This window comes from Anabrus simplex, chromosome 2 (genome assembly GCF_040414725.1).
Source record: "Anabrus simplex isolate iqAnaSimp1 chromosome 2, ASM4041472v1, whole genome shotgun sequence".
Taxonomy (NCBI): domain Eukaryota; kingdom Metazoa; phylum Arthropoda; class Insecta; order Orthoptera; family Tettigoniidae; genus Anabrus; species Anabrus simplex.
The window spans coordinates 375,073,774-375,097,706 of record NC_090266.1 but is presented as its reverse complement, the minus strand read 5'-3'; the positions used below and the strand labels follow the sequence as shown (position 1 = coordinate 375,097,706).

General features: G+C 39.6%; 1 protein-coding gene across 1 annotated transcript in view; it reads left to right on the top strand.

Moving 5' to 3' along the window:
• The window catches only part of LOC136863553 (uncharacterized), a 452,780-nt gene that overhangs the window by 72,135 nt on the left and 356,712 nt on the right, over positions 1 to 23,933 (top strand). Inside the window, exons 3-5 of the mRNA XM_067139933.2 lie at positions 4,778 to 4,799; positions 5,291 to 5,492; positions 17,405 to 17,623. Of these exons, the coding sequence (XP_066996034.2) occupies positions 4,778 to 4,799; positions 5,291 to 5,492; positions 17,405 to 17,623 (443 nt within the window). The remainder of the gene's footprint in view (positions 1 to 4,777; positions 4,800 to 5,290; positions 5,493 to 17,404; positions 17,624 to 23,933) is intronic.

Here is a 23,933-nt window from a genome sequence, read left to right as displayed (position 1 = left end):
GATTTTCCGAAAACAAAAAAATACGTGTTTCTTTATTTTGAAAGGAGTTTTTAAATAACTTCTACGTCTGAAAACTTTCACAGTTTCGAGATATAGATACACTCATTTTAAAAATTCAGACCCCCCCTTTTCACCCCCATGTTTGGATTTTCCAAAAACAAAAAAATACGTGTTTCTTTATTTTTAAAGGAGGTTCCAAATTTACATTTTTATGACTATAGCATCTTCAGTTTTTGAGATATAAGTCTCCTCATAAAAGGTGTTAAACCCATTTTCCCCATTTCTCACCTCCCTTTATGGGATTTTCCGAAAACAAAAACATACGTGTGTCCTTATTTTTAAAGGAGATTCCAAATGCCAATTTTTGTTACTCTAAACCTTTAAGTTTTTGAGATATATATATTCTCATTTTTAAAATTAACCCCCCTTTTCACCCCTTTAGCGACGGAATATCCAAAAAACCTCCCTTAGCGAGCACCGATATGTTAATATGAATGTATCCCCAAAATTTCATTTCTCTATGTCCAGTAGTTTCGGCTCGGCGATGATGAATCAGTCAATCAGTCAGTCAGGACAAGCTATTTTATACATATAGATTATTTTATTTATATATATATAAAAATCTAAAGATGTTACAAACGTGAAAACTGGTATTTGGAACCTCCTTTAAAAGTAAACATGCATTGGTAAGGCGGGGGATGAAAACGGAGACTAATTTCATTTACGAGGATACATATATCTCAGAAACTGAAGATATTACAGTCGTGATTAATTTGTATTTGGAAGCTCTTTTAAAGAAACGGGTACTGTTTGTTTTTTCAAAATTCACCAAAGTGGGGAGTGTGAAAGGAAGTGAAAAAAAAATGAATTCTTTTTCTGGAGAAACTTATATCTCAAAACTGAAGGTTACAGACATGGAAACTGGTATTTGGAATCTCCTTTAAAAATAAACTCAACTGGCGGCGTGGAGTGAAAAAGGAGTTGAATTCTTTTCATGAGGATACTTATATCTCAAAAACTGAAGATGTTACAGACATGAAAATTTGTATTTGGAATTTTCTTTCAAAGTAAAGAAACACATAATCTTTTGTCTTTGGAAAATCCACTTAAGGGGGTGAATTAAGTGGAAAATTAGTTTAATTCTTTGTATGAGGATACTTGTATCTCAAAAACTAAAGATGTTGCCGACGTGAAAATTAGTATTTGGAATATCCTTTAAAAATAAAGAAACTTGGGGGCGGGGGCGGTGGAAAAGCTTAATTTTTTATGAGGATACATATATCTCAAAACTGAAGTTGTTAGTCATAATTGGCATTTGGAAGCTCCTTTATGAATAAAGAAACAAGTATTCAAGGTTTTCGGAAAATTCACATAGGGTGGGGGGTGGGGGGAAGGTGAAGGAAGTGATAAAATTTAATTATTTTTATGGAGAAACTTTTATCCTGAAAACTTAATGTTACACACGTGAAAATTTGTATTAGGAATCTCCTTTAAAAAGAAAGAAAAACGCATTATTTGGAAGGGGGATCAACTTAACCGACCTGGGTGAAAAAGGAGTTGAATTGAGTTGAGGATACATATATCTCAAACTGAAGATGTTGAAAACGTGAATATTTGTATTTGGAATCTCCTTTAAAAATAAAGAAACAAGCATTTGTGGTTTTTTTTTCTTCGGAAAGTCGACATAAGTGGTGTGGGGTTGAAAATAAGCAAATAAGGAGTTGAAATATGTTTATGAGGATACTTTATCTTAAAAACTGAAGCTGTTACAGACGTGAAAGTTGATATTTTGAATTTCTTTTCAAAATAAAGAAACGCGTATTTTTTGTTTTCGGCAAGTCCACTTAGACAGGAGAGGGGTGGAAAGAAGTGAAAAAGAAGTGAAATTATTTTTATAAGTATACATTTATCTCAAAAACTGAAGGTGTTACAGACGTACAGGCATAAAAATTGGTATTTGGAATCTTCTTTAAAAATAATGAAACACGTATTTTTTTGTTTTCGGAAAATACAATTAAGAGGCTGAAAAGAATTGGAAAAGCGGGCGAATTTTTTAAATGAGGACCGGTATATCTACATTATGTCAAAAACTCAACATGTTGGAGACAAGAAAGCATATACCTTTATGTTTTCGGAGAAGGCACTTAACGGGGAACGAAAAGACGTGAAAAATAGGTAAATTATTTTGTATGAGGATACTTACATCTTAAAAACTGGATATGTTACACACGTGAAAATTGTTATTTGGAATCTCCTTTAAAACTAAAGAAACATGTATTTTTGTTTTCGGAAAATACACATAGATGGGGTGGGGGAAGTACTGATCAGGGAGTTGTATTCTTTTTATGGGGATACTTATGTATAACTCAAAAAACTGAAGTTGTTACAGATGTGGGAAGAGATTTGGAATCTCTTATAAAAATAAAGAAAACCGGGCGAGTTGGCCGTGCGCGTAGAGGCGCGCGGCTGTGAGCTTGCATCCGGGAGATAGTAGGTTCGAATCCCACTATCGGCAGCCCTGAAAATGGTTTTCCGTGGTTTCCCATTTTCACACCAGGCAAATGCTGGGGCTGTACCTTAATTAAGGCCACGGCCGCTTCCTTCCAACTCCTAGGCCTTTCCTATCCCATCGTCGCCATAAGACCTATCTGTGTCGGCGCGACGTAAAGCCCCTAGCAAAAAAAATAAATAAAGAAAATTGTATTCATTTTTTCGACTTCAGAGAAGACTGTTTCTCACATGTACAGTTCTATGTCTCATGGACGTCTTAGCCCCAAAAGGTAATACCACAAACATGATTTACAAAGAATTTCTGGGGTAAATGAAACTCAGTTTTTGGGTTAGTTTTTATACTTTAGGAATTTTCAGATAATGTCGTAGTACAATTGCCGAGGAACGATTACTTTGATCAAATTACGAAATCCACGCGAGTGAAGCCGCGGTTAATTGCTAGTCTATATATATAAAATAACTTGTCCTGACAGATTCATCATCGCAGAGCAAAAACTACTGGACATAAAGAAATGAAATTTTGGGGATACATTCATATTCACACGTAGGTGCTCTCTAAGAAAGGATGTTTGGGTATTCCGTCGCTAAGGGGGTGAAAAGTGGGGTGAAATTTTAAAATGAGTGTATCTGTATCTCAAAACTTCAAAAGTTTACAGACGTAAAAATTGGTATTGAGAATCTTCTTTAAAAATAAGGAAACACGTTTTTTTTTTTTTTTTTTTTTTGGAGAGTCCAATTAATGGGGGTTAAACAGGAGTGACAAATTGGGGTGAATTTTTAGAAAGACTATATCTACAGTATATCTCAGAAACGTAAAATATTACAGACGTAAAAATTGGTATTTGGAATCTGCTGTAAAAGTAAGGAAACATAGGTGATTTGTTTTTGGGAACTCCACTTAAGGGGAACTTAGAAGGGGGTGAATTTTAAAATGAGCATTTTTACAGTATATCTCAAACTTAATATTTTACCGAACTGAGAAATAGTATTCTTATTCTCTATTAAAAATAAAAAACATGTATTTTTTGTTTTCTGAAAAACGACTTGGGTGGAGGGGTAAAAGTGACTGAAAATGGGGTTGAATTCTTTTAATTTGGATACTGATATCTGAAAAGGTGAAGATTTGGAATCTGCTTTAAAATTAAAGAAACACGTATTCTCAGAAAATCAAATGAAGGGGGGGGGGGGAGGTGAAAAATTGAAAAATTAATTGAACTAATTGTATGAGGATACTTACATCTAATAAAAACTAAAGTTGTTGCAGACGTGAAAACTGGTATTTGGATCTCCTTTAAAAACAAAAAAGAAGCGGTTTTGGGGGAAATAATCTTGGGGTGGTGGGGGGGGGGCGGGCGTGAAAAGTAGGTTGAATTCCTTTTATGAGGACACATATCTCAAAAACTGAAGATGTTAGAGTTGTGATAACTGCTATTTAGAAGATCCTTTACTATTAAAGAAACAAGTATTTTTTAAACAGGAAATTCACGTTGGAGGGGGGGGGGGGGATTGTGAAAGGAAGTGAAAAAAAGTGTATTCTTTTTATGGGGATATATATCAGAACTGAAGTTAACAGATGTAAACATTGGTATTTGGAATCTCCTTTAAACATAAGGAAGCGCACATTCTTTTTATTGGGGGGGGGGGGGAAATCAACTTAATGGCAGTGGGGTGAAAAAGGAGTTGAGACAAATTGATTTTACTGTTCATAATATACATATTCTGATCATAAACTGATCATTTTTAATCTTTCCTGGGTTCATTTTCAAGAACCATCTTTTTCTTTGGAGAACATAAAGTTAGATTACAGTAGATTTTCCTGTCATATAAATAAAAATTTAAACACATTTGATATAAACTATAGGCATGTTATTGACCATGCAATTGTTCACCTCTATAATAAGGTCAATAATGCACGGAAGTATATAATTCGTGTCGCCAGAAATCTCGCGCACTTGCCTACGCACGACGATGGTGCTGGTCACATTGTCAGCAATGACAATGGCAGCAGATGTAATTTACCGCCAAGTAGCGGTCTTGCATCTTGCTGTGGGTTCCAGACCATAAATAATAATAATAATAATAATAATAATAATAATAATAATAATCTGGGCCATCGTCGAAATGTGCGGACCGCGCTGGGAATGGGTCCTGGCCGGGTAATGATTACGATTGCAGTCCGGCCGCAGGTTCAGTACTGCCAAGGCACCCAAGAAGACACCACACCGGATCTCCTCAAGGATTTGATCCATATTAAAAATGCCTATAGGAAAAGATGGCAAAGATTTAGGGACCCAACTGACTGGGTGGAATACCTGGACCTAGCCCGGGAAGTACGAAATCTATTGCTGGAAAGAAAGATTGAAAAATGGGAGGAACTTCGCCGTAATCTCTCAGAAAACAAGTTAGATGGTGAATTTCGGCAGATTATATATAGGTTAAGCATTCAATTATAAATTCCATTATAATACCGTATCGAAGCACGGGTATCTTGCTAGTTCTTAATATAACATGAACATCCCTGATTTTTTTTTTTTTTTTTTTTTTTTTTTTTTTTTTTTTGTCTGTAATGTTCTGATACATCCTGTTTATGCAGAAATATATGAATACCTTCTGAATATGCACTAACCTTCAAAATAAGCATTTGCATTTGTGTATATGCATTTTTAAAACTCTGGGCGCTGTTAATTACAAATTTTATATTTCATTGTGTTTTAATTATGAACTTCATTTTACATTTCGCAGGAAAGGACATACCAGATATCAAAATGGAACCAAACAAGTCATCATGTTCATCTGATTCTGACGACACATTCGAAGGAGACCACAACAAACCTGCAATGGAACGCAAAGTTTCCAACTTAAGACGGAACATTCGTGAAGTTATGAATGAGAGTCAACTCGATGAGGAAACTTTAGCTGCGCAACGGCAAGAAATGGAGCGCTTACGTCGTGTTCAAGAGCAACAGAGGATAATACGAGAGGTGAGGTGAAAATAATAGTAATTTCAGTTGAATGTGAATAATAATTGTTTAATGTTTATGGTAACTTAGAAAATTTCTACGTTTTAACTCCTTGATTTTTGTTGTAGTCACTATGCAAGTATCACATTGTAAGTATCACACCTTATAGCTGTTAAAGAATGTTAGTGAACATGGCAAAATAATATTTTGTTGATTAAAGTGTTTAAATAATGTATTCTGGATATTATTTTTTGCTACGGCTGGGTGAGTTGGCCATGCGGTTAGGGGCGTGCAGTTGTGAGCTTGCATCCGGGAGATGGTGGGTTCGAATCCCACTGTCAGCAGCCCTGAAGATGGTTTTCCATGGTTTCCCATTTTCACACCAGGCAAATGCTGGGGCTATACCTTAAGGCCACAGCCTCTTCCTTCCCATTCCTAGTGTGACTTGCTATTGCTCACTTATTTAAAAAGTATAGGACTGAAGTAAAATGAAACAATATTAAAATATTTAATTGTCAAACTATGTACTTACTTTTAGTACTTACCTGATTACTTGGACATATAATTGTTGATGGGTGCCAGCTACAAATAGATGTAATGATAATAGAATGAGAGTCTTGAATATCTCTAGGGTGTGAGGTATTAGGCTTACTTTGGCAGCATAACATATAGGTTCTGGGAAAAGGAAATTGGCGTTCGGTTTCCCCATTAAAATATGAGATTCTGTGATCTACTATAGAAGTGAAACAATTAATTTGTTTGATACTAAACAAAATATATTCCTTAAATGCTGATTTTAATGAGTGAGATTTACTGCAATATTTCAAAAGATAATATAAAACTCTGACATTACAACGGAGGGAAACTGTAGGCATTAAATTTGAAATCCTCTTGACTGGACATTTGAAAGTTGTACAAGAAATTTATCCCTCACTGGTTCACTTAATTGTACCGTGAACACTTTGAGTGTTATTACGACGTATTCCTTTGAATTGGCATCAGCTGTAGGTATCTCAAACCTAATTTGGTGATGTATCATTTTAGTTTCACAAATGAGATATAGGATGGCTTGAAATTAAATTCACACTTCACAATCAAATTTACAAGTAATTCACTGATAACTGTTAGAGTGCATTACGACGACTCCGTATTTGGCTTTCACCAAACTGACACAAGAACTCGACCGAACAGATGCACGAAACACACTCCGAATATATAATCCATTTGGTCACTGACGATTACGTTTCCATATCACTGTTCCCCATTCGTCTCCTTCCAATTGACTTCATGGCAATTCTCTCCATTCATCTTCTTCCAACCAACTGAACTATCCAACTGACTGTCACTATAGGATACACTTTTATATATATGCATGAGTTGGTACACCCGCATCAGAGTTTAAAACAGATATGATGTCACTCCCACCCAGCTACAAATGTTATATATTGTGTTGAAATTGCCTCAGGTGAACTAGGAGTTTCCTGAATATGATCTCATCGCTAAATGCATACAATGACAGAGCAATGACTCGACAATTACTGTAGCAGTATTACACCATATGTAGCAATGTCGGAAGGTTTCACAAAACATATCCATATCTGATATTAAGCATGAAGTCTCACTGTACATAATTTTAATGCCAATATACGCGTGCGCGCGCACACACACACACACACACATACACACACACTCTCTCTCTCTCTCTCTAAATTAACTACAATGAAGCAAGCTTTAATTAATATATGGCAAAATCAGATTATAGAATTGAATCAAACAATAATAATAGTTAACTACAACAACAACAACAACAATAATAATAATAATAATAATAATAATAATAATAATAATTTATTGGCTTATTCTATATTGTTTCGATACCTACTCCCCACTATGTATGTTTGGGATTATTGGATGTTTGTTATTTTGCAACTCTAGCTTTGCATGTGCTGTGGTAAAATTGTTCAGGAATGGTAGGAACAATGGAAAATCCATGTGCATTTTATAGTCATGTGAGTTTGTTTCCAGTGAACTTAACTATAGATTGTCATGTAGTTTTTTTTTTTTTTTTTTTTTTTTTTTTTTTTTTTTTTTTTTCCATTGTTCTCTGTGTTAAGGAAAGTGGGTTTGCTTGTCCAGCAGCTCTGCGAAGGGGCTCTTGTGAGCATGGCTAGTTACTAGGGTTTGTGGTAATGGTGATGTTCATCATGAAGCTAGCCTTCATATATTCCTAATCTTGAGCGAAAAGATAGTCATGAATGGGGTAAATTAAAGGAATGAACTTCTCCGATAGTGAGGTGACTTGCAGTAAAATGAATTGTTTGGAATGCAAGTTCTTACATTCTGATAAGCATTAAGGAAAGACAAAGATCTTATTCACGAGCATTTGTCCTACCTAGTGCCTGGGTCTGCTGTGCGTGTCCATTTTGTTCGGTCATGGATCATGTCAGGGTGTAGATTTACTGTCTTCATGACTTGTAGTGTATCTACCTTGCACCTTTTTCCGATGACTTCCAGTATCAAAGGGTAGAGAAGGGTCCACCTATTCAATACTATTAGCTTAATATAGTGTCCTATATAATTGGTACTAGTTTTGACCCCACATACCCTTTGATAATGATCGTCAGTATGGACCATAACTAAATTCATAACATATAATGACTTCCATTGCATAGCCCAAGTTTGGAATTGTACCTGCTCCTGCTTGCAGCACAAGTCTAAACCCTATCGGTCTCCTTTCATACATTTTCTTGTGGATCAGCACAATGCCAGTCCAGCTCCATGGCTAAATGGTTAGCGTGCTGGCCTTTGGTCACAGGGGTCTGGGTTCGATTCCCGGCAGGGTCGGGAATTTTAACAATCATTGGTTAATTTCGCTGGTACGGGGGCTGGCTGTATGTCGTCTTCATCATCATTTCATCCTCATCACGACTCGCAGGTTGCCTACGGGCGTTAAATAAAAAAGACCTGCATCTGGGAGCCGAACTTGTCCTCGGACACTCCCGGCACTAAAAGCCATACGCCATTTCAATTTCAGCAGAATGCCAAATTGTTTCCTTATATCTACATCGGAAACACAATCAGTGTAATGACACTGGCTGATCATCTCAGCACCTTTGTTTCCATGATGTTTAGTTGATGTTCTGCCTTTTTTGTAGTTTGACAAATTTGGTTGACGATAGCCAACTTTTATAGGAGGTGAACACAAGGTTTTTAATGCACCTGGATGATATAGGAAATGATGGGTGTTGCGTCGGTCACTCATCCATTCTTGGGTTTGGTTTTGGAAATAAGATTTGCTTTTGGTGGCTAATGTGATGTCGTTAGCAATGAGAAGGATCCAGGGTATTGGTTGGTGCTGGTCTGCCATAAGAGTCTCAATCACAATAACGAATAGAAATGGTGATGAGGCTGGACTCTGATGTCAGTTGTAATGTCAACATCGTCCTGCAGAAGCAGTGCAACTTAAATTGTATCAATTGTGTTGCAAGTTTTCTCAAATCTAGCTTTGTTCTTGACATTGGCGGTGATAAGGACCCTGCAGACCCCGTGAGGTGGGGGAGCCCATGGCTTATGAGGGGCCCATGACTATTTCTTAATTCAGTAGCCGAGGAGTGATTTTACATATTGATAAAGCTACAGCACACAACCCAGTAATATTTGTATTACAGAGGGTTATTCCAAAATTAGGCCGTCGTAGTGGAAAGCTTCTTTTGTCAATAGGACTACGGTAATTATTTCTGAAAGAATGTGGGTTTTTCAACATGTTCCGATCATAAACATCCCTTGCTGCCACTCACAAAAGTCAACAAGGCTTTTGAAGTAATTAGCCAGTTCTGAGAACCCAGTAGTCAGTGCAGATGCAGTAACTAAGATGTTCTGATCTAAAAAAATATAAACTCTAAACACTGAAGTTTCGAGCCTGTTTATAACTCTCGGGAGTCAGTGTAGCTGAGTAGGCCTATGATGAACGGTTGAGTTGTAAATAACAGTAAATTATTTGGTCCAAGGAACAAGATTATTTCTTAATATTCTGACAGCATGTTTTGGTTACTATAATAGGAATATGCATTTCTTTTGTGTGTGTGTGTGTTCATACCATATAAGTGTATTATTTTAATTTCTTCGGATTTGAAAACTTAATTGTGTAGCTTTCTCTTCTTCTTCTACTTATTATCATTGTTGCTGTTCATTGTAATAATATACAACCTTGTACTATGAAATAAACTTTTAACTTTCCTTATCGGGAAACAAGGGGGCTATTTTCAATTATTGCAAGGGGGGCGGCAAGCTTCTTAGCGCTGCTACTCATTCTTGACCATTTTGACAATTTCATATTAACATTTCTCTCTCCATAATCACAGATCTTTCTCATATGGCTTAGATGTCAGATTGGGTAGTAGCACACTCGCCGGAACTTCTCATTTTGAAGATGATTATAGTGATATTCCATTGTTAGTCAGTTGGTGTTTGTCCCTGTTTAATAATTTGGTTGAATGACAATGTTAATCTTTTCACTCTGGTGAGCTGCTGTAGCAGTTGTGTGGGAGCGATGACATACAGCCGGTGGACTGCTGTAGCAGTCAGGTGTTGTTCTACAGCAGACTGTTGGAGAAAATTTTGACCTTCATGATTCTCTCAGTTGTCTTGAGTCTATAGTTACTAGTAGTCATCAGAAATCAGGGGCAATCAGTTAGAAGGTAAGGGCCAATTGCAGAAATGATGCTTAGAAGATATCTACTGTTGAACAGTGTCTAAGTATGGCTGTAGCATAGCAGAGACGTTATTTATCACTTAGATCCTATCTAAAACTGATGTTCAACCAGCCTTGTTTAAGCTCTGCCAAGAACATTCATGTCAATATTATGAGATTTAATTTCCACCTAAAGCAATATTATCTGTGGGCCAGTCATGCTCATGCTTAGCCATATTTGAGTAATGTGTAGGAAGACAACAGCTGACTAGCATTCGGCACACACACTGACAAATTTCATTGGTTGCGACAAGCAAAGAGTTCCATGAAAAATACTTCTACCTCCATTTTTGAACCAATATTAAAACTCTAAATGATGTCTAGTTAAAAAGCTTTGTTTTGGTAGACGTTGTCTAAGGCTTAAAACTAGTAATTGTTTCTTCAATCGGTTCTAAGGGTTTGATTGATCTTTGCATTAATAATTTGACATGTAACTGCTGTTCACTGCCAACATGTTAGTGCTTCTGTGGTAACTTCAACGCATTGTGGTACTGCGTTTTATACTGCATAAGTGGATGAAGGTCTTATCTCCATATCAGTTAGCGACTTTGAAGAAAATAAAAACTGAACTCTGCCAATGCTGTGTCCAATGCCCCGGATCTAAAAAAGGGCAGCTTTGAATGAATGAAGATGACTTAACATATACGCAAAGGTATTTGACTGAACTCATATATATATATATATATATATATACAGGGCAATTCAAAATGATGGACCTGATTTCATAAATTTATTGTATGAAATCTAGTGAACATATCATACTGTGAGATATGTGCAAAGAAAGGCAAACTCTCAAAATTTAGTCGAGTTTAGATTTCATCGTACGTGGTTTCATTTTCAGCCGTTACAACCGCGCAGGAAGCGAGTAAAGAAAATGGCTGTGGCTGGAGAGCAGAAGTCGTTCTGTGTGCTTGGTTACCATGTAAACAAGTCTGTGATTAGTGTTCAACGCCATTTCCGTACTGGAAAAGCCATTCGTGCGTGGTATGCAAAATTCAGAGACACGGGCTGCATCTGTAAGCGAAAGTCGACTGGCCATCCTTTGACCAGGGAAGAGACAGTGGAACGTATTCTCGCCAGTTTTGTGTGGAGTCCGCAGAAGTCCACCTACCGGGCAGCGAGGCACCTTGAACTTTCACAGGCAACTGTTTGGCGCATTCTGCGGAAACATTTATGAATTAAACCCTACCACTTGCAACTGGTGTCGGCCGTAAAAGACACTGATTATGATGCTCGAGCGTCCTCCTGTGCTGATTTTCTCGCATTAATGGAAGAGGATGGGTTCTCCAAAATGGTAATATTCAGTGATGAAGCAGCTTTTCACCTTTCTGGGACTGTGAATAGATACACCGTAAGGATCTGGGGAACTTCTAATCCCCATCAAGTTGTGGAACACCACCGCGATTCTCCCAAGGTGAATGTGTTTTGTGCCATTTTCCATGAGAAGGTTTATGGACCCTTTTTCTTCATTGAACCTACTGTGACAGGAAATGTTTTTCTTGATATGCTGCAACAATGGCTCCTGCCACAGCTCAAAGAGGATAGTGCAGATTCATCCTTCAACTGGATGGTTCCCCTCCGCATTACCATGGCAACATTCGGAGCCATCTCAACGAGACATTGGCACAGCATTGAATAGGTCATGCATCTCAGGAGGATCAAACTCTCGTTCGTTGGCCACCGCGTTCCCCCGACTTAACCCCCTGTGATTTCTTCTTGTGGGGTTTCGTAAAGGATCATGTTTACGTACCACCTCTTCCACTAACATTGGACGACCTTTGTGCCCGCATCACAGCAGCCATCGCAGAGATTGATCGCGACACACTACACAAGGTTTGACAGGAGATAGGCTATCGGCTTGATGTATGTCGTGTTACGCGAGGTGCTTGCATAGAACACTTGTGATATGACTGAAATTTTTTTTGAGAGTTTACTGTTCTTAGCACATGTCTCACATTACGATATGTTTATTAGATTTCACAGAATAAATTTATGAAATCGGATCCATCATTTTGAATTGCCCTGTGTGTATATATATCTTGTACCAGGAAATTATTTAATAATAAGCCACGACTAGATGTATCGGAAAGTTAAGATATCTCAATTACAGGGCACACTGGGTGTAGACCTGGAGATGGGTACAGAGAGAGGTCCTAACTACAATGAGCTCAAAAATTTTCTTTTAGTTGAATTTATTCACATGAGGTTCACCTTACAATTGTGCTGGTTGCAGTGAAGTTGTCTCCATAGATCCTCCTTGATGTACAGCGACCCAACAATGGAAACACAATCCCTCGTGTTCAGCAACCAAGCAATGGAACCACGAACCCTTTATTGGAGCAGTCAAACCATGGAAACAAGCTCCCTCATGTTCAGCATGCAAACCATGGAACCACGATCCCTTATAGGCAGCAGCCGAACTATGGAAACACAATCCGTTGTAAGCAGCAATGGGTCGACGTTCATTCTTGAAGGTCTCGGTGTGGGCTAACAACTCGCTGATTATGTTACGCGAGTGTCGGCATTTAACTGTCCCCTGAGTATTGGAATGATTTCACGTACCCCACTGCACTTTGTAACCTTAATGTAATATTTAATCATTGACTCAGCTCTGACTTAGACCAGAATGTTAGTTTGGTAAAATAAGTTGCACTTGTGTGAAAAAATTGTGGCCGTTTCCCCACACACACAAAAACAAAGTTTGAATCCCTTCACCTAAGTGTCAGTTAGCAAATCACAGTTCAAATGGAAATTTCACTCGTAATCACAACATTCTATATGAATGTCTGAAGTAACCTACGACTGCACTTGTGACATCGCAAATTACAGTTCAATTGGAAATAGCATTTATAATTACTGCATTCTACACAAAGCTCTTATTATTATTATTATTATTATTATTATTATTATTATTATTATTATTATTATTGTTGTTGTTGTTGTTGTTGTCGTTACTGCTTTCACGGCCCGTATTTAAAGACATGATACTGTATAGGCTTTTGGGCTATGCCGTGTCAAGGAAATAAAGTGAAATTCTTAACGCTTCGCAGGGAACTGTGCTCTGCGTCCTCAGAAGAAATCTCAACTATCCACGAGAAAGGCTTCTTAAACAATGACACTTTAAATTTGGACGTTATAATAGAAGTGGAAAATGGAACGTTCATTCGCCACCAGATGGCTCTCAGGATGTGGCAACGCTAGCGTTCGAAGCGGAAGCTGACCGAACCATCACAATCAGTCTAAGCGGTTCACATAACGTGTTTGCGTAACACATCACATTGGTAGGTGGATGGCATAGACACAAGCCTGGAATGAAACATCTGGTGACGAGGAACGTACGAATTTGGTAAACATCGAGACACTTCCTCTAAAGCATTACTTTGTCAATTTTATATATTTTTCATCTAACAGTGTTATATGGCTGAAGATGTTGATAATATACGAAACATGTACCACTTTTGACCATTAAAAATTGCCTTAAGCAATCATTGTATCGACTAGGTGGAAAATAAATTAAATACTTAATTGTGAATCTAATCTTAGACCTGTCGTGTCTAGTGTGGGTAAGAGCTTGAACATCTTGGAACGTGACATCATGACCCGACAATAGGGTGTGTTCGCCTATTACTAATTTTTCTGGCTGGTCGAGACAAATATTTTGTTTGTGTTCCTTGATATGAGTACCATTGGACCGGCATGTTTGGTCAATGTATACGAGGGCAGATCAGAAAATAAGTTGCACTTCCCAGTTATGGCCATTTCTTACATCACCTATACAACAGCAACACTACTATAACGTCATACGCTGTAACGTCACTTTTCCACATAGTTTCCAAGAGACTCCAAACATGTCTGCGAACGCACAACCAACTTGTTGATGCCGCATGCATAGAAATTTCCTCCAGCGTTCTGCAACCACTCGGAGACAGTGGCCTTCACCTCCTCATCGGTCTGGAAACGTCAACCACCGAGCTCCGTTTTGAGCTTACCGAACAGGTGAAAGTCACATGGCGCTAGGTCGGGACTGTAGGGTGGATGTTGCCAGACCTCCCACTTGAAACGCTGCAGCAGTTCTCTCGTTTGGCAGGCCTTGTGAGGTGTTGCGTTATCGTGCAACAAAATCACACTGGCGCTCAATTTCCCCTGGCGCTTCTCTTTAATCGCTTTATGCAACCGGTGCAACGTTTTGACAATACGACGCCGCGTTGATTGTCGTTCCTTTCGGCATGAATTCCACGTGCAGCAACCCCTCCATGTCAAAGAACACTGTCGCCATAACCTTACCGGCTGAAGGTTGAACCTTAGCCTTCTTTCGTTGTGGTGATGAGGGGTGCACCTGTTCCATTGATGTTCGTTTCGTTTCGGGGGTGAAGTGGTGGACCCACGTTTCGTTGCCTGTAACGATTCGCCGCAGAAACCCGCTGCCGTCTGCGGCATAGCGTTGCAAAAATGCCAGGGAGGATTGGAAACGTTGTCCCTTGTGCTCATCGGTGAGAAGACGTGGGACCCATCTTTGACACAGCTTACGATATCCAAGGTCCTCGTGAACGATGGTGAACACACTGCCATAAGACATGCTCAGCTGCATCGCGATTTCTCTCAGTTTAATGCGCCGGTTCTGTCTAATGATTGCATTCACACTGTTGACCGTTGCATGGGTCCTGGACATTGCGGCCTGCCTTAGCGAAGGTTGTCCGTGATATCCGTGCGTCCGGCTTCGAATTGCTGGCACCACTTTACGATACCCTGCTGGGAAATGGCCCGCTCCCCATACACAGCACTTATTTCACGATGAATGTCCGTGCAATTTTTCCTATTGGCACATAGGAATCGGATTGTCGCACGCACCCCATATTTGGAGTGAACGTCCAGTTGACGCGCCATTGCATTTGGCCCCTATTCACACAATACTAGACGAGACACCACAGCAACCTGCCTAACAGATGTGTGGGCAGTGTTTGTCCCTATCTCCGCTGTGCCCACGTTTGCAACACACAGCATGCTGCTGCAGCGTGTTAGTGCAACTAACCTTTTGATCCACCTACGTACCTTGCTGCAATTACAGGGAATTTTGCACACCCCAGGATGTAAAAATGCGGGGACAATTTATTTGGTTTTACCTAGATTGCTCACAATCTCAAGTACTTGGATGGAGCCTGGCTGAGTGGTTGAGGCTCTGGTCTTCTGACGCAAACTTGGCAGGGTCAATCCTGGCTCAATCCGGTGGTATTTGAGTGTGCTCAAATACGTCAGCCTTGTGTCGGTAGATTTACTGGCACATAAAAGAACTCCTGCAGGACAAAATTGCGGCACCTCGGCATATCTGAAAACAGTGAAAGTAGATAGTGGGACATAAAGCCAATAACATTATTACTCGCATGGAAGACTGAACATGTGATGAACAAAGACAACTACTCCACAAGATACAGGTGGTTATTTTTCTAGTTCTATAAGCACACACTGTGTTCGACACATGAAAACTACAGGGTGGCACACGAAATGTCATACACTGGAAATTGTTTATAGAAAATATAATATACAACATATTGAATACAAAATGGTGTTACAACATTCACTGACGTGTGCTTGGTTAGTCCGTGTGCAGGACATGTTCAATATGTCCACCTTCTCGGTGTACAACAGCTTTGAGACGAATCCGCATGTTCATGATCACTCTACAACACAAGTCCTCACTCAACCCTCGGAAGAAAATCACAATGGCCGCTTGCAATTGCTGTACATTTTCTGGTTTATGGCGGTAGATTGTCTCCTTCAAATATTCCCACAGGAAGAAGTCGCAGGGATTGAGATCGGGGCTATGCGGTGGCCAGATTGAGCCGCTCTGAAAACTCTTGGGATATCGATGGGACATTACACGGGGCCCTAAATGTTCATTCAGGACGTCCAGAACATTTTCTGTGAGCGGACAAGCTCCATCCTGCATGAACCATTGTGTCTCTATTGGTAGTCGTGATGCAAATAGTTCTGGAAGGAAACTGTTTGTCAACATGTCCAAGCAATGCGCACTATTGACTGTGTCATTGAAAAAGATTGGCCCAATAATTCCATGACTGGAAATTGCAGCCCACACACACACTTTCACACCCTCACTTTCAACCTTGTGTACAATAGCAGGCCGTTCTTTCGCCCAAAACTGAATATTCTGTTTGTTCACTGCACCATTGAGATAGATGTATGCCTCATCACTGAACCATGTGTTGTGCAATACGGGATCACCTTCTGCAATAGCCCACACAGCAAATTGTACTCGCCGTTACTTGTCAAGCGCCATTAGTTTGACCTGTTGTCATTTTGTATGGAAACACGTCAAGGTCAGTCTGCAGTATTCTCTGAATTGACCGACGAGAGATGCCCAGCTGAATACATGCAGTTCTGGTGGATTTGGAGGGGCTCCGAGCCACAGCCACTCTCACAGCAGCAACATTCTCCGGTAGGCGGCCCGGCATGAGGCAGGGCCGTTTTCTCTCCAGTATGTTGCCTTCTGTTTCAATTGCCTGGCCAGTCTGTATTCCGTCTGCCGGCAAGGAGCCCACCAAGTACGGAAATGAACACGAAACCTTTCCTGGGTCCGAGCTACGCTCTTTGTTTCCGCATAAAACAACACTATCTTCACCTTCTGTTCACGCGTCCATCTCCCTTTGTCCGCCATGCTGTATAACTGGCAGCCGGTTTGGATGCGCGATATGGGGTGCTGCTTGTCGGATCATGCATGAAATAAGGTTTCTGTTCATGAAAGGACATGGTTATGAGCCCAGGTTTACACATTTTATAAAACATTTCCATTGTATGACATTTCATGCGTCACCCTGCAGAAATATTCTGGGAATTAAATCTGTAATGGCATTCCTTGTGTATCCTTATGAACACTTCATACACTTACTTTTAAAAATCAACAAAAAAATTGTAGTTTGTGGTGTGTCATTCGTAAAGGCATAATTATGATGGGAAATTTGTGATTATTACGACTGAATCATAATAGTTGGCATTCTGATAATGTATAATCATACATACGTAACTCCTATGTAAATATATGAAATGCATGAACTTTTGGGCCGTAGTTACTGCTATGTAATGGATATCAGCAAGAAATATACAAATCTTTTGTTCAATTGTGCATCTATGAAGGTACTTCTGTTGATTTTTTATTAATTCTGTTTCGCAGGTGCAGCGTCAGATCGCACTCAATAGACAAAACACCAAAACCCAGACGAGGGTTATCTCTTTACTTCAAGGTAATTCATCTATCCTGAAGCAAATCCCTGGTACTTCCGGTTCCTCAGGCACCCAGGTTCGATTACCAAACACAGTACTCGTCAAGTTGGCTTCGTCGTCATCATCAGCAGCTAACAGTGCACCACAAAATAGTAGTAATAACAAAAAGGTAATTGTAGACATATTATGAAATAATACCTGCTAGCTTAGTTCATTGATAAGTGTGCATAGTAGCTGTGAAGTTCCAGTGTTGTGTATGTTAAAATTGTTGCTAAAATTCTATTGGCAAACCATCCAGAGTGAAATGTTTCACCCTCTTTTCCATAGACCATTCTTCATATGTGAAGCCTCCGTGGCTCAGGCGCCAACGCGTCGGCCTTTCACCGCTGGGTTCCGTGGTTCAAATTCCGGTCACTCCATACGAGATTTATGCTGGACAAAGTGGAGGCGGACAGGTTTTTCTCCGGGTACTCCGGTTTTCCCTGTCATCTTTCATTCCAGCAACACACTCCATTATCATTTCATTTCATCTGTAAGTCATTAATCATTGCGGAGTACAACAGGCCTCGGCAGCCGGCACAAGTCCTATCCTCGCCGCAAGATGGGGGCTTCATTCATTCCACCCCTGACCTGGTCAAATACCGGAAAACAGGTTGTAGGTTTTCATTCATTCAATCTTCATATGTATGATATATATTACTGAAAACATCTAATACAGGACAGTTGTAACCATTCTCTGGGGTCAGTTGCATGAAAGAAGAGCTGCAGTCAGCTCTTAACTCAATGCAGTAGAATTATGAAAGCTGCCGCTCTGCTATAGGCATTAGTTTGGTGGCTTCCTGTCCCTCGGCTCAAATTTTAATGCTGGTTTGCAGTGTCTAGAAAAAGTTATGCTCTATCTCTGGAACACAGTGAAGAAGTGAGTTAAAATCACACTTCTCACCATCTTAGAAAGTTTATTGGTGGTTGACTGTGTAGCCTTTTCTATTCAAGATTACTAAAATATATTGGCATTTAAGCATAATTAAATGTTAGAGATATATGACAGTATATTTATTGGCATGGTAAGAAACTTATTTTCAAACAAAATATCAGCATTCTCTTTCTTAAAATGATGATGATGATGTTGATAATAGATTTACATTCCAGGAACTGCTGTAATGACTGTTATGGTTTTTGGAGATGCTGAGATGCCAGAAATTGTCTTATCACAGTTCTCTTAGATACTGGTTAATCTACTGACGCAAGGCTGATGTATTTGAAATTATTATTATTATTATTATTATTATTATTATTATTATTATTATTATTATTATTATTATTAAATTCCACATTAATACTGGGATATCTAACGTATAATCTTCCCAATCTTCATAACCACTGCACAACCCAAAGTAGAAGTTGGAACATCATGAAGATCTCTCTCTCTCTCTCTCTCTCTCTCTCTCTCTCTCTCTGTGTGTGTGTGTGCATGTGTGAAATTGTTCTGTACTGCCTGACCAAAAAAACAAAGCACCCTGAAGGGGAGGAAGTAATGAAAAGAAATGAAACTTCACGTTTTGGGAGTGTATGTTATATTATTCCAGTGATTACAAAATTGAGTCAAATTTACCAAGAAATTGGTAGTACGAGCACACTTATCAGTATGACGTTGCACCCCTTCTGGCCTGGATGCATGCACTGATTCAGATGAGAAGGGTGTCATAAAGTCATATCCTCGCCTGAGGCAAGCTGGCCCACAACTGTTGTAACTGGCCCTTGATATCCTGGATACTGGCACTGGAATGGGGTTCCCGTCCGAGCTGGTCCCACACATGTGGTATCGGGGACAGATCTGGGGATCTTGCTGACCTCAGGAGTACCTCAGTATCACACAGACAGTTCATAGAGACACGTGGGGTGTGTGGACAAGCATTGTCCTGGTGAAAAATTGTCCCACGATACTGTCGCATGAGAGGAAACGCATGAGGACGCAGGATGTCAGTGACGTACCGTTGTGCCATCGAGTTTCCTCAATCACTACCAGCTATGACCTGAAGTCACACCCAATGGCTCCCCACACCATGACACCAGGAGTAAAAATGCTCTGTCTCTCCAAAACATTGGAAGAGTGGCACCTCTCCCCAGATCACCGCCATACTCACAGACGATGGTCATCCAGGATAGTGTAGAACAGTAATTCATCGCTTAAGACAATGTAACACAATTCATCAGCAGTCCATGCTTACTCCAAATGCAGCTGTTTTTGTTGTGGTGGTAACAGCAGCCTACTCATGGGACATTAATTCCCTAGAGTGACTGCTGCTAATTTCTGACCAATGGTGCAGGATGACACAGAATATAGCAGGGAGTCCATTACTTGTTCTCAGATGGCTGACACAGATGTGAAGGGGTTACGATGTGCTTGGTGCACAGTAAAGCAATCCTCCCTTGTGGTTTTCAGATATGGTCAACTGGAACTTTGATGATGTGTATACCTACCCTCACGTTTCCATGCAGTCCAACTTCGGGCCACTGTCGCATCCGAATGCCCCACAAATCTGGATATTACATGATTCGACCAGCCGGTCAAATGGAGGACCATTTCAAACTGTCAGGTGCTGATAACTGTGTCTCACGCGAGTACGTTGCATCTCCGTGTTCTTCACAGTGACCACTCAACATCTGACGCTGTTTATACCCCTTATATACCCTACCAGGCCTGGTAACTCTAAACACCAAGGTCAGTCTAGTAAGGTCTGGACATGCTACCACAATCCTTTGCGGTGACGGCCATATTGAGTCTTAAGCATCATTATGATGTGGGCGAGTTCGATGTGATAATGTGAAATGTATTTCCATTTTTAAGGAAAATAGTGTACTGCACTTCACCAAATTATCAGTATAAGTCAATTAGTAGAATTCAAATGTTTTGCTTTCCAGTGATAAGCAGTGGTGAGCTAAGTGGGTATGGTACTGTATTATTGGCGTGATAAATGGCAACCCACTTATAATTCCGTCTCGTTCAAGGTTCTTGCTGTAAGTTATTACAGTGAATTTATTCCTGAAGAATCATATATTTATATGAATGATTTTTGTATTTGCATGTTTCATCATGTATTTGCTTCAGATATCATTTTGATGAATCGTGTTTTGAACAGAAGAAGGTAGATGGACAGAAATATTCAAGTAAATTCCATCCAAAAATGTTCCTAATCCACCCAATTCTTTAAAATGTTCTAGCAAAGTTTCCAAACAACGATTTTTTCTTTAAGAGAAGCAACTAAGTAATAGGATCTATATAATAATATTATTCCAGTTTTCTTTTTTGTGTTAAAAAAATATTGATTTTTAATATGTTCACTATAGTTCAAGGTCATCATTTTAAGATTAAGTTAAAGAGCTGAGGATGCTCATTAAGTGAGCGAAACATGTCCCATAAAGAGATATAATTGTATGAAACTGTAACCACCTAAAGGTGGATAGTATTGAATAGGTGGACAATAAATAATTTCATATTATAATTGTTGTTGATATTAGAGCAATTGAAGCCTGGGGAGTCTTTCATTTTCATGAACTTCGTGACCTTTCTTTCTTTGGCCGATACCTTCATTTTTGGAAGTGTCGGATTCCTTCAATTTTTACCTCTGATTAGTGTTCATAGCAGATGGTTGCCCAGGTGTAGTTCCTCTTAAAACAGTAATCACCACCACCACCACCACCAGCACTTTATATTATTTAGCTGCATGGGTAATCCTTAAACTACCGAGCTCGATAGCTGCAGTCGCTTAAGTGCGGCCAGTATCCAGTATTCGGGAGATAGTAGGTTCGAACCCCGCTGTCGGCAGCCCTGAAAATGGTTTTCCATGGTTTCCCATTTACACACCAGGCAAATGCTGGGGCTGTGCCTTAATTAAGGCCACGGCCGCTTCCTTCCCACTCCTAGCCCTTTCCTGTCCCATCGTCGCCATAAGACCTATCTGTGTCGGTGCGATGTAAAGCAACTAGCAAAAAAAAAGTCCTTAAACTAATTAGAGTAGCTAAGAACATCACTCTTGTGAAGAGTATTTTTGCCTCAGAAACCAAGGAATTTACCACATCAGTGGATAACAACAGCTAGCAAACATAATTAAATGCACTCAAGTGGCATTAGATATTTATCAACATGCTGAAGTAACCTTTTAGAAATGCAGCACCAGTAAATAATTTCTTAGTAAAGGAAATGCCGAAAGTAATTTACTACAACTCTCTTTAAGTAGGTACTTTAAGTTGAATATTCCATGTATTTTTAATATAACAGAGGTACCATACAGATGTCTCTGTTTCTGTCAATGATGTTGCATATTTTGACTGATGATATTAACTAGAATACCAGACAGCGCAAAAGCGTTCCTCGGCGAGCGAGCGAAAATTGCCGGGAACGCAATAGCGCTCCTTACGCAAGCAGTTTTATATTTGCTTGTAGTTCTCGGTTTTCGTACAGATAGCAGCACAATACAGGTGATCTAGATTCTTTGGAACCTGTAGTTTCTAAATCTACCACAACTATCGCGCCAATCACTGTATTTATGGAGATATGCTTTTTCAAAGCGACCTATATTCTGTACACCCTAAAAGTTTGTGAGTGGGAAAATGGACTCTGCCGCGCGTATGTGTTCCAGTACGATGACGATTTAGCTGAATATATTAAGTGTCTGTGCCGATGACAATTATATTGATTCTGATGAAGGTGTAGCTATATCAGGGTCATGTAATAATGATGTTAGTGATGTTATTTCAGAGATAGGAAGTGAGTGTAGCGATGACATTCCACAGTACAATAAATCTTGTGGTATTGTCATTAGTGAATGTGACAGTGATGCTGATTCGGAAAGTGACGTAAATGAAGACCATGTAGGCTGTGATGCAGGCAGTAATAACAACGTCTATATGTCGTTTAGGGGAAGGCCTAATTCAGTTCTCAAAAATCTATGCTATTAGTGTCCTAATGATAAATACTACATAACAAAAGTTATATAGAATTTAAATTCCAATCATTTATTATGTCTAATACGTTTTTACCATACTGACTATGATAACACAGATATTCGTGAATTTCAATTTGTGTTGCTAAGACCATATCAATGCCAAGCCATGAGAAAATGAGTTAACATAAATCGGTATGTCAGAAAATAAAGCCCTACAGCAGGGCCTCTCAAACGCCCAAACTCTCACGCGTGCAGAGCGAGGTGCATAGGCTCTGTGCACTGTGCATCGGTACGCTTCGCCTCAACTCGGCTTGACTCGGATGGTGTAGTGTGCTGAGAGCGACGAAGCGTTTGGTGGTAGACGACGTGTTTATCAGTGAAATAGACAAGCGCACGACAACAACATAATAATGGAGCAACCTGTTTTGAAGAAAGCAAAGACTTCCGAAAGTCCATTTCAATCGAACTGGGAACTTTCGTATTTTTTTTTTATTTGTTTGTCGTGACGATAACGCCAAATGCTTAATCTGTGGGACGATAATTACGTGCGTAAGAGAATCATCTATTGAAAGACACTACAACAGACTACATTCGGAAAATTATTGTGAAATCATAGGAGACGTCAGAGAAAAAGAATTAAGGAAGTTGAAACAGCTTGAAGAAGAGCATTCTATATCCACAAATGAGTTTTGTTCCAGTACTGTAGCATTTTCATTTTGGTTACGGGTTCTGCATTTTTTAAAAATTATGTTTACATTCCTCTCAAACATGTATGTGTATTTCTAATTCACTTTTTTAATTTTTTTAATAACGCTGGTAACCTTGTCCCATACAACTGTGCGTCTCCGCTCACCACACATAAACATTTCGCAGTGGGGGAGAAACAGCAGTGAAGGTGAGGAACGCGGAGACAGGCCGAACGGGGAGACAGGTGTAGGGAGAGAGGAGTGGGGGGTCTGCACTCTGGTCGACCAAGCGAAGTCGTCTTTTGCACCGTGCACAGTGCATGCACCACGCGCATGCACCCTGAGAGGCCCTGCCCTACAGTCAAGGTATAAATAACTTTATTCATGCGGATGAAATGGTAGTTTAGGGGAAGGTGCCTAAAATTTAATTTTTAAATACCTACATTATTATGCAATTGAATAAAATCTTCTTCACAACATGTACACGACTCCATCTAGATTTCTGTATACAGTGTAGAATTCCGTAGCAAAGCACAGGTACACCAGCTAGTATCAAATAAAATCTGGTCCTTGAGCAGTTCAACAACAATGGAACAGGTCTTCACTGGGAGCATTTCAGGGCCTTGAAGACTGAAAAGTCATGATGACTTGTGGTGCATATACCCTGTGTCTATTGTAAAGGAGCTTATAAACGTGTTGCTTTGTATCTTAAAACCGTATAGGAATAAACATATTTTTTTCTTCTCTGAATTTGGAATATTGCCGCATCTGCTGGGAGTGGTAGAGAATACGGTGATCGTACCTTCAGAGTCCGAATTCTGGACATATTAATGGGTCATATCAGTTG